This window comes from Scyliorhinus torazame, chromosome 29 (genome assembly GCF_047496885.1).
Source record: "Scyliorhinus torazame isolate Kashiwa2021f chromosome 29, sScyTor2.1, whole genome shotgun sequence".
Lineage (NCBI taxonomy): Eukaryota > Metazoa > Chordata > Chondrichthyes > Carcharhiniformes > Scyliorhinidae > Scyliorhinus > Scyliorhinus torazame.
In genome coordinates, this window is record NC_092735.1 from 7769987 (window position 1) to 7782010 (window position 12024).

A 12024-nucleotide genomic window follows, 5' to 3' on the forward strand; every position below is an offset into this window, starting at 1 on the left:
CAAATCTGGAGGTGTCAGGTTCAGACGTGTCTCTCTCCAGATGCACAGCCGAGTTTTCACTCCAGATTTTCTGGCACTGTGCAGAGAATCAGGGGCCATGGTTTGTGCTCTCACTCTGGCAGGGCGGGCTCACTAGTAAGCCCCCCTCCACCACACATAAGGGGAATTCCCCTCCCCACGAGGGCTCCCCGGAGGGCCCGCACCTGGAACTACCAATCTGGCAGTCTCTGAGGACAGAGCGGTGGAGGGTGAGTTATTTTGAGGGGGGAAGTAATGATAATGGAGGGAGGGCATGCAGAAAGAGGGGAGCCAATGGGTTAGCAAGGGCCCCAGGGTAGTCAGTATTATGGTGAGAAAGGGTTCAAGGGATTGGGATGTGCTTCCAAGATATGCTCAGAAGGAGCCCGAGGGGAGATAGCACAATTAAGTAGTGAGACAGAGAAAAAGACAGTTTCAACGCTTGGGCAGAGGGGAGACCAAGGGCAGGTTAGGTAGGGGTCAGCCGCCAGAGTTGAATGCTGGTCTCAACCTTTGTGGCAAAGAAGTCAATGAGGAGCTCATACCCATTACGGCAAGGATGGAGGAACAGAGTAGAGGAGTTTAATAAGACCCCAGGGAGTGGGGAAAACAAAAAAAAAAAGACAGGGTTATTTTTATGTGCACCTGCTTGCCCATCTTGGGGAAGGCAGAGGAAAACTTTGAAATGTTTTTTGTCGAAAGGTAGAGAGGGTGAGATCGAGTCAGCAGCAGAGTGATTGTAGCAGATCTTTCAGAACATCGAGCCAAATTAGTTGCATTCTTTTTCTTTCTTTCCATGAACCCAGATTAGACTTGGGACGCTGGGGGGAGAGAGAGAAGGGATTTCCTCTGTGAAATTTGTTGTAAAGTTGTAAGCTCAATAATAAAGAGGATTTGTAAGTTGAAGCTCAGAGCAAACATTCCTGAAAGGGGCTAATGTCCTCTGCTAGCAGACTGTCCAGCATGTCAATTTAACACTTTGTGTTGCACTATTTAACCCACTTAAATTAAAGCCAAGTAAGCAACTGGTGGCCGGTTTAGCTCAGTGGGCTGGACAACTGGTTTGTGATGGAAAGCGAGGCCAACAGCGCGTGTTCAATTCCCGTACCGGCTGAGGTTATTCCTGAAGGCCCCGCCTTCTCAACCTCACCCCTCTCCTGAGGTGTGGTGGTCCTCAGGTTAAGTCACCATCAGTCAGCTCCCCCACTCCAAGGGGAAAGCAGCCGATGGTCATCTGGGGCTATGGCGACTTTACACTTATTAAAATGGGTTAATCCTTGTTGTTACGGGGTCGGAATTCAGGCCCATGCTGAAACAAACAATATAATGGGCACCCGGGCAACGAGGAATAGAATGAGAAACTAATGAGGAATAGAATGAGAAACTAATGAGGGATGTAGTGAGGAATAGAATCCTGACAGTGCAGAAACAGGCCATTCAGCACATCATGTCTGCACCGGCCCTCTGAAAGAACACCTACCCAGACCCCCTACCCTCGTAATCCCACCTAACCCGCACATCTTTAGAAAAGATAAAAGTAATGAGGATAATAATGATACTGCAACACTTGTTAATCCTGACCGCCTTTGAACATTTCAATAGTTAAGATTATCACCTTCAGGGTCATGAAGAGCTGGTCCAGGGCAGTGAAGCTCTCGAAAGCAGAGACAGATTTCCGATAGTTATGAAGCTTTGAAAGTGCAATCCATCGGACATTCTCCAGCACCTGCGATGGACGGAGTTCCTTGATGGTTAGAATCAAAACATTGCCGAGTTTGTCCTTGATTGGTTCAAAGTGCACCTGGCCCAGATCCTGTGTACCCAGTGCGCCCTGCAGAACAGAATGGCAGAACTTAAACTCCCCTCCATTGGTGCTGGTGAGGGTTAGAGTGAGAATTGTGTGGTGAATACCCTGGCTCACATGAGAGTGTAGTGATATGCATCACTGTATATACACAAGAAAAAAGTCCATGTCAGTCAACATCAGTGGTTCGACCATTCGAACACCGCGTGATGAATTGTTGGTTACTTAAAAACAAGAACACTGACGACATTCACAAAGTAATCACAATATCAACATCATCATGTCAACAATAGAAGAAGAAAAAAAACCAACCGAATAAATTCATAAAGTTGGACTCAAACCTTTTTATTAAGATTGATTCATAAATATTAATTGGCTTTGTATAATTATCAATATCATCACAACTTGTACATATCATCATTTATCTACATGTTTTGTTCAATTTTCTTTAAGTGTACAGAAAATATGTTAAAAAAAAGGGGATGTAGTGATATACATCACTGTATATACACAAGGGGTTAATGTAAATACACCACAACTAAGTAACCACTAGAGGGAGCACCACAGATGTATATAATAGACAAAACAGGAAGTCAAGGGGCACTTTTCACAGGAACGGCAGCTGGTGAGCAGGACACAGACAGGCAGCTCAGATGTAACATAGTATAAGCGCTGGAGAGAGAACAAACTCACACAATAAAGCATCTATTTCAACTGTAAGAACAAAGAACAAAGAAATGTACAGCACAGGAACAGGCCCTTCGGCCCTCCAAGCCCGCGCCGACCATACTGCCCGACTAAACTACAATCTTCTACACTTCCTGGGTCCGTATCCTTCTATTCCCATCCTATTCATATATTTGTCAAGATGCCCCTTAAATGTCCCTATCGTCCCTGCTTCCACTACCTCCTCCGGTAGTGAGTTCCAGGCACCCACTACCCTCTGCGTAAAAACTTGCCTCGTACATCTACTCTAAACTTTGCCCCTCTCACCTTAAACCTATGCCCCCTAGTAATTGACCCCTCTACCCTGGGGAAAAGCCTCTGACTATCCACTCTGTCTATGCCCCTCATAATTTTGTATACCTCTATCAGGTCGCCCCTCAACCTCCTTCGTTCCAGTGAGAACAAACCGAGTTTATTCAATCGCTCCTCATAGCTTATGCCCTCCATACCAGGCAACATTCTGGTAAATCTCTTCTGCACCCTCTCTAAAGCCTCCACATCCTTCTGGTAGTGTGGCGACCAGAATTGAACACTATACTCCAAGTGTGGCCTAACTAAGGTTCTATACAGCTGCAACATGACTTGCCAATTCTTATACTCAATGCCCCGGCCAATGAAGGCAAGCATGCCGTATGCCTTCTTGACTACCTTCTCCACCTGTGTAGCCCCTTTCAGTGATCTGTGGACCTGTACTCCTAGATCTCTTTGACTTTCAATACTCTTGAGGGTTCTACCATTCACTGTATATTCCCTACCTGCATTAGCCCTTCCAAAATGCATTACCTCACATTTGTCCAGGTTAAACTCCATCTGCCATCTCTCCGCCCAAGTCTCCAGACAATCTAAATCCTGCTGTATCCTCAGACAGTCCTCATCGCTATCCGCAATTCCACCAACCTTTGTGACGTCTGCAAACTTACTAATCAGACCAGTTACATTTTCCTCCAAATCATTTATATATACTACAAAGAGCAAAGGTCCCAGCACTGATCCCTGTGGAACACCACTGGTCACAGCCCTCCAATTAGAAAAGCATCCCTCCATTGCTACCCTCTGCCTTCTATGGCCTAGCCAGTTCTGTATCCACCTTGCCAGTTCACCCCTGATCCCGTGTGACTTCACCTTTTGTACTAGTCTACCATGAGGGACCTTGTCAAAGGCCTTACTGAAGTCCATATAGACAACATCTACTGCCCTACCTGCATCAATCATCTTAGTGACCTCCTCGAAAAACTCTATCAAGTTAGTGAGACACGACCTTCCCTTCACAAAACCGTGCTGCCTCTCACTAATACGTCCATTTGCTTCCAAATGGGAAGACTATGAGCTTTATTCAGACACAAGGAATAAAACAGAGAGCAAGAACTCTATAAACGTAGGCTCAAGCCACAAACCCATGTCCCCTTAATGAACACTGTCCAAGTCTGTGAAATGCTACAGCTCACTCTGGGAGTCTGAGTTGCTGTGGCAACCTACACCTTTAGATGCATGTTGCGGTCTGGGGCTATGGAGAGTGATTCTAGAGGCTCCAACATTCTTTCCATCCCATGGCTGACCAGGAATCTCACCCACTCTTACTGCCTGTCATTGTCATGTGTGTTTGGAAGAATTTTGCAGGTTGATTCTCAGCCTGTTTGGCCACGTTACAAACCCCCTTTCCTTGGACATCAAGTCCTGGGGTGGGACACGAATCCGGAAATCCTGGCTCAGAGGCAGGGACACCTCCCACCGTGCCACAAGATCTCTCCTAAGGTGTATAGACAATACTAAAACTGGAGGCACAATATTATCCTGAGGATCAAAGGAGACAGCCAGGGGTTGGAAACTAAAATGGCGTAAAAAAAACTGGAAAATTGGGTCCAATGTCACAAGGCCTGACAATAAATTAATAATGATTATACTTTGACTGATGGAAGCCTGGTTAATGTGGAAAAGCAGAGGGATTTGGGCGTTCAATTTAGCCAAACATTAAAAGCTGCACCTCAGGGCTGGTTTAGCTCAGTGGTTTGTGATACACCTCAGCTAGTTTATGATGCAGAACAAGGCCAGCAGCGCGGGTTCAATTCCCGTACCAGCTTACCCGAACAGGTGCCCAAATGTGGTGACTGGGGTCTTTTCACAGTAGCTTCATACTTGTGACAATAAAAGGTAAATAAAATTATTATTATTATTATTAAATGGGATAAGGACATTAAAAAAGTTAATGGAATACTGGGTTGAGAGGTCAGGAATTAGGGGCTAACGTTAAATGTAAGAGATTTAAAACTTATGTAAATGTAAGAGGGCAGGAGAAATGTTTTTAGACCGAGGGATGTGGTTGGTTACCATAGTTGGCTGGAGAATGATGCCAGTGGTGCAGGTTCAGTCTCTGTACCAGCTCAGGTCGGCTTGCCTGCATGCCCTGCCTCACACTGGCAGTCCCACTAACCAAATATCATCCCTCCAGCAGAAAAAGATGCCCACGGTCCCCCCCGTGGACGATGGATTGTGAAGTGTAAAACCAGAGTTTCAACAGTTAAGAACAGGTTGCAGAAGCATTTGAAAGGACTATGGGGACAGGGTGGACATACGGGGTTAAGGTACTGCTCATTGGATGACAGAGAAACACCAACGCGGACTGTAATCGAAACATTTAAATGGCTACAATGCCACAGGCGGACACTTGGTGGCACCACACGCTAGCAATGTGAGCAAGTTCCGTGCCAGGTATACACTGTAATGTGGAGGCCGTACATTCAGTTCAAAACTGAATCACAGAGACTCACAGCCAGGAGGAGGTTATCCTGTCCATTGTCCCTGCTGGTGCTTTGTTACACTAATCCAAATCTAAATCCACTGCTCTGCCCCAGAGTCATGTCTGGCCTGTGTCTCAAAAATGTATTGAATTTTCTTTTTTCCATTCTGTTGGGTCTTTGTTGCTGAATCTCAAAACTCTCCTTGTGGTGATATTTCCCAGCTCTGCCCTGCTGCTAAATCAATATCACACACCATGGTCTTAACGTTTCTTTGGATAATAGTGAATAAAACTTCAATTTAATAAAGTTTTTGTTAAACTGTGAAGAGATTTGATAAATGTGAGAAAGGGAATAAACAATTTCCTCTGGTTGGCGCAGTCAGTGAGGAGGGCTCATTGATTTAACACAAAGAGGTCAGGGGCCACCTCCAAGCACACAGACTGATACCTGGGATGGCGGCAGTGGGGTGTGGGGGTTTAATCTTATGAAGAAAGATTGGACACGCTGGGCCTGCGTTCAATGGAACTGAGAAGAATGAGAGATGATCTTACTGAAAGATCACGGGTGGGTTCTCCTTTTGGGAGACTACGTTCTCCCACCGGAGGAGAATTGCAACCGATTTTACAAAATCGGGATGCAATTCCATATTCCTTGGCGAGGAATATCATAGAATTTACAGTGCAGAAGGAGGCCATTCAGCCCATCGAGTCTGCACCGGCTCTTGGAAAGAGCACCCTACCGAAGCCCACACCTCCACCCCATCCCCGTAACCCAGCAACCCCATCTAACCTAAGGGCAATTTATCATGGCCAATCCATCTAAGCTGCACATCTTTGGACTGTGGAGGAAACCGGAGCACCCGGAGGAAACCCACGCACACACGGGGAGGATGTGCAGACTCCGCACAGACAGTGACCCAAGCCGGGAATCGAACCTGGGACCCTGGAGCTGTGAAGCCATAATGATAACCACTAAGCTACCGTGCTGCCCCAATATGAGATGTTCCCAAGGGAATCCTGCTATCTGGCCGCCATTTTGAGCGGGCGGCTAAATAGTGAAGTCCCCCAGCCAAGCACTAAATGCATTCCAATCACTCAAACTTGCGATTGCAATGAACTTACCTCTCTTTGATGTGGTCAGTGTTTGTAAACACTGGAGTTTCACCACTTAGAGTCACTGATCCATGAAGGGAGATGGATGGATAAAGGCTGCAGCTGGTTTGTGGAAGCTATCTATAGCCCACTACTAGAAAGTTATGAATGTTTTACAGCTAATGGATCTGCGGGGTTGAAACATGGGCCACAGCTGTTCTCCTTTGAGAAATGGACATGTGGAGCTTCCAGGTAAATTTTATAGTTGTAATTTCTCTCAGTGCCCCTGTCTGGAATTCTCTCTAGCTTCCAGACAGAGGTCCATCTAGTTAGGGATTCCATGTGGGAGGGTCCCTATAGTTAGGGGGATCCTGGGGAGAGGGGGGTTCCTTCAGTTAGGGGGACCCTGGGGGGATCTCCCTATTCATGGGGTCCCTGGGGAGGGTCTCCCTATTCATGGGATCCCTGGGGAGGGGGGGGGTCTCCCTAATCATGGGTCCACGCGGGGGGATTTCCCTATCGCAGGTATCTCTATGGCGGTCCCATTCATGGGCTCCTGGGGGGGCAGGGGAGGGGGGATCTTCCTATTAAGGAGGTCCCGGAGGGGGCAGGGGGTCTGGCAGAGGAGGAGTGGGCAGCTGGCTCTCAGATGGACTCTGAGTAATTCCTAAATGGAGTTGCCCTCCCCTAAGGAGTTACCCCCTTAGCCCACCACGAGGTGCCAGGGCCATGCTGGCAGAAACCGCAAGTGATTGGCGACCACGTGCTTCCCAGCCCAGGGGACTGGAGAATCACGGAGGGCTGGAGCATAGGGTGCCGGGCCCGCTAAATGGATGCAAATAGGTCATTAAGACCTATTTAGGCCATTAAGATCCTCCCACTGGCACGCGGTCGTGGACCTCGATCCAAGTACCAGCGGGCGTTGGATCATCGCGATTGGGTCGGCGTCGAAGCCGATTCTCCGCTCCATCGGGAAACACGATCTGGGTGTCGTGGGACAGAGAATCCAGCCCCACCTCTTTCAAGGGGTGGACACGGTGCTTGGCACTGTTGTCTCACAGGTCCAGGGACCTGGGTCCAGCACTTTCTCCCCGTGACTGCGTTGGTTTCTTCCGGGTGCTACGGCTTCCTCCCACAGTCCAAAGATGTGCAGGTTATGTGGATTGGCCGTGATAAATTACTCTTTGGTGTCCAAAAAGGTTAGGTCAGGTTACAGGGATAGGGTGGGGGAGTAGGCCTGGGTAGGCTGCTCCTTCGGAGGGTCGATGCAGACTTGATGGGTTGAATGGCCCAGGGTGTCAGGCTGGCGTTGCCAAGGTGCCCACCCGGGGATCGGGCCCGGGTTGCCCTGTCCCTATGCGGTAGGGTGCAGGGGGATTTGAGGAGCTTCCAACAGGTGAGTTGGGGCTTTAAATTAAAACATGCTTCCTGCACCGAGGAGCTCCGCGAAATGCGACTGAGAGCAGCCTCAGCAGGGCTTTCCCAATTGAGGCCTGTAAAACAATGTACCGTTAGATAGCGGGGTCATTCCTGGTGCTTGACTATCCCTCTAATCCTGCCCAGAATGAACTCTTTTTATTTGGTTAGATCGTGCCCATAGAGAGGGGGCAAAACCTTTGTAGAATAGAAAAGCAGAATATTATTTAAAAGGCACACAACAAATGATTGACGTTCAGAGAGACTTGAGCGTATTTGTACAAGGAACACACAATTAGCATGTAGCTACAAGTAATTAGGAAGTCAAATGGCACATTGGCCATTATTGTAAAGGGATTGGAAGACAAGAATAGGTTCAGCTTGATGCAATTGGACAGGGCTTTGGTGCTTTGGAGTGCCGGGCACAGTTTTGCACTCCATATTTAAGGAAGCAATATAACGAGGCTCACTGAATTAATTCCTGGGATGAATGGGTTGTCCTATGATCAGAAGCTGAATGAATCAGGTCGATATTCTTTGGAGATTAGAAGAATGCGAGGCGATGGTGTTTGAACATACAGGTTTTTGTTGGGTCGGACATTGTCAGAAGAGGTCGTTTGCCAGAATATAGTCTCAGGATATCGGGTCCAATCATGTAGAACTAAGATGAAAATACATTTCTTTACTCAAAGGTTTTTGAATCTCTGGAATTCCCCAACCTGGAGGGTTGTTGATGCTCTGGTGCTGAATATATTTAAGACTGACATGGACAGAGAGTCAGCGGAATTCTCCGTTGGCGGGATCCTCTGCTTCGCGATGGTGTGGGGTGGTCACAATGGGAAACCCCATTGGCCGGCTGTGGGACGGGAGAATCCCACTGCCGGCTTGGGCGCGACGGGCAGGGAAACGCAGCTGGCGGACTGGAGAATCCCGCCCTTGATCTCTCGGGAAATCAAGAGATTTGATGGGAAGCAGGAGAAAAAGTCGAGTTGAGTCGGAAGATCAGCTGCGATCATATTCAGTTCAGGCTTGAGGGGCCGAATGGACTACTCCTGCTTCTTTTTCAGGATCGAGGGGCCGAATGGACTACTCCTGCTCCTTTTTCAGGCTCGAGGGGCCGAATGCACTACTCTTGCTCCTTTTTCAGGCTTGAGGGGCTGAATGGACTACTCCTGTTCCTTTTTCAGGCTCGAGGGGCCGAATGGACTACTGCTCCTTTTTCAGGCTCGAGGGGCCGAATGCACTACTCCTGCTCCTTTTTCAGGATCGAGGGGCCGAATGGACTACTCCTGCTCCTTTTTCCTTATGGTGATGTCTAGCACGAGGGGACATAGCTTTAAATTGAGGGGAGATAGATATAAGACAGATGTCAGAGGTAGGTTCTTTGCTCAGAGAGTAGTAAGGGCGTGGAATGCCCTGCCTGCAACAGTAGTGGACTCACCAACACTAAGGGCATTCAAATGGTCATTGGATAGACATATGGACGCTAAAGAAATAGTGTAGATGGGCTTTAGAGTGGTTTCACAGGTCGGCGCAACATCGAGGGCCGAAGGGCCTGTACTGCGCTGTAATGTTCTATGTTCATGTCTCCTTTTTCTTGTGTAAGTTACCGTATCCAACACCACCTGTACACTACTCATCGATTTTTGTCAGACAAGGGATTTAAGGGTTACTGAATCAAGTTGAGTAAATGCTGTTAAGATGTAGATTGATCACAATCTATGAATATCCTAGCAGGCTCGAGGGGCTGAATGGCCTCCTCCTGCTTCCATTTTACTCCCTTTATTTATCCCGTAACTTATTCAAAAATAACATTATTAAATTTACCAGGCACTTAACAAGTGCACCCTTTCTGAAGTTGATCAATCCGTACATTTCCAAATGCTCCTATATTAGAATCATAGCACAGAAGGCCATTTGGCCCATCTTGTCCACGCCAGCTCTCTGCAAGTGGAACTCAGTCCCATTTTCCTGGTTTATTTTCCCCATGGACCCTGCAATTTTTCTCTTCAGGTGTGTAATGTTCTTGTCGGATGGCCTGATTTATATTACAAGAACACTTGCAGCTATAAACGATTTATTAACATTAACTGTCGGTCAAATATATACAAACAACAGATGAATAGTAGTATGACCATACACAAGCAATCTCTCTTCCAGCTCTCCAGTCGGTCTGAGGTCACCTGACTCTAACATTCAATTATATACTAATGAGACTCCTAGTGGTCAATCGGTGAATTACAACACAACCATGATATCACTACAAGGTGCTTACCCAATTCCCTTTTGAAAGCCCTGATTGAATCTGTGTCTACCACACTCTCAGGTACTCAATTCCAGACCCTAACCACTCACCATTTTAGACACAGGTAGAACGTTCAAATTGTGGATCCTAAGAATCTGTGAACAATTATTGTTAAAAAACTTATTTTAATTTAAGATGCATACATATCTTGAATGCTGCTGAAAAAAGAGACATGTTGTTGAAGCTTTTCATCTCACACTCATCAGGACAAATGTAAGAATACCAAGCTTCAAACAATCACTGCAGGGGATGGTGATTAGTTAGCAAGTCAACTCTGATTGGCCGAGGTGTTGCCATGGAGAAAACAACCAGGAACTATCAGTTCCCCAAGCTCCCGGGTAATTAGGCTCAACTTGCCAACAAATAGGCACCCTTCTCTCCTGTTGTATAAATTGTTGTGATCATTTGAAATTTGGTATTCTTATGTTTGTCCTGATGAGTGCAAGAAAGAAAGCTTCAACAAAACATCTCTCTTTTCCACAATTTAAATACATATAATAGTCAGAAAATCTAAAAACATTTCTCTGATGAGATCCTGATGCTGAGGTGATGATGTTCTCAACTCAATAAACAGCTTCATACCTGGAGTTGGGACACTGCCAATAACATCTTTTGCCTGGTCTGTAGCACGGAGGAGGACGAGGAGAGCGCGGAATTCATCCCTTGCTGCAGCCACTGGGTGTCCTTCCACATACAGGAGAGCTGGAGAGAGGCCACAACACACATCCTCCAATTAAATATTGGGAAGAACATATCGATTGTCTTCAGTTCCTGCCTCATCCCCGTTTCTTGGCCACTGACTCCATTCTCGTCCGTGGCCACTTGCCATTGGCAAGCTCTGTGTCCTATTTAGCCCTAAGCTGCGCTTCTGAGCCGATGTACTCTCAATCACTGAGCACAGCAACCCCGAGCTCCATAACGTCTCCTGTTTCCACCCAGTCCATGTCTTACTGAAACCCCAAATCAGATGGCACTCCTCGCCAGTCACCCACCTCCACCTCAATGTAGAATTCAACTCCGCTAAAACTCTGCTCTGAGGAGCGTTTTCTGCTATCTGTTTCCGAACTCACACGATGTCCAGTGCAACCATCACTCTGCTCATTGTCCTACATTAGCTCCTGGTCTGGCAACCCTTCAATTCAAAAACTTTGTGTTCAATTTCCTTCATGGCCACACACTTTCGTTCTGGCCCAACGGCTCTCTGAGATCTTTGCACTCCTCCAGATCTGGCCTCTTGCACACCCTTAGCGAGATTGTCCGTCCCGCCAGACCCGTTTTCTGGTGCGGCTCACTCCCACCGGCAGCGGGAGCTTCCGTCCTGGCAGCCGGCCAATGGGGTTTCCCATTGTGGCCACCCCCACACCGTCGGGAAATCCGCTGGTGTGAGTGCGCTGCCGGCGAAGCGGAGGATCCCGCCACCGGAGAATCCCGCCCCTTGACTTCCTTCGCTCCACCGTCGTAGCCTTCAGTTGGCCAGGCCCTAAGCTCCAGAATTCACTCCTTAAACCCCTCCAGCTCTCTATCTCTCTTTCCTCCTTAAAGCCTTGAAAATCTATTGCTTTGACAAAACTTTTGACTGTCTCTCTGAATATCTCTTTGTGTGGCTCAATGTCAGTTTATGAGTGAAACGTCTCCTGTGAAGCATGTAGGGACATTTTCCTCCCTTAAAGGCACTATGCAAATGTAAATATTTGCTGTTGAATATCGAACTCACATTAGCTACCTGGCTCTAGCACTATTCCAATTTCAAATTTCTTCCCTAATATATTTTAATATGCATGATTGCAATCCATTCGGACAACTGGGTTTATTCTTTCCAAGTTTGACTAGTTAATCAATTATTTCCCCTTTCTATCTTAAATCTCTTGATATCTTTTTAGATCACTTCTTCTGATATCATGTCCACTTTGTTAATCTTCCTGGTAAATA

The 12024-nt window shown here is 47.0% G+C and overlaps 1 protein-coding gene across 5 annotated transcripts in view; it reads right to left on the bottom strand.

The window, feature by feature from the left end:
- Positions 1-12024, bottom strand: part of LOC140403839 (ankyrin repeat and fibronectin type-III domain-containing protein 1-like) — a 453883-nt gene that overhangs the window by 135838 nt on the left and 306021 nt on the right. For all 5 annotated transcript variants that reach the window (XM_072492020.1, XM_072492021.1, XM_072492017.1 and 2 more), the window contains 2 exons: positions 10678-10797; positions 1634-1849 (listed from right to left, as the gene is read on the bottom strand). In XM_072492020.1, the coding sequence (XP_072348121.1) occupies positions 1634-1849; positions 10678-10797 (336 nt within the window). The remainder of the gene's footprint in view (positions 1-1633; positions 1850-10677; positions 10798-12024) is intronic.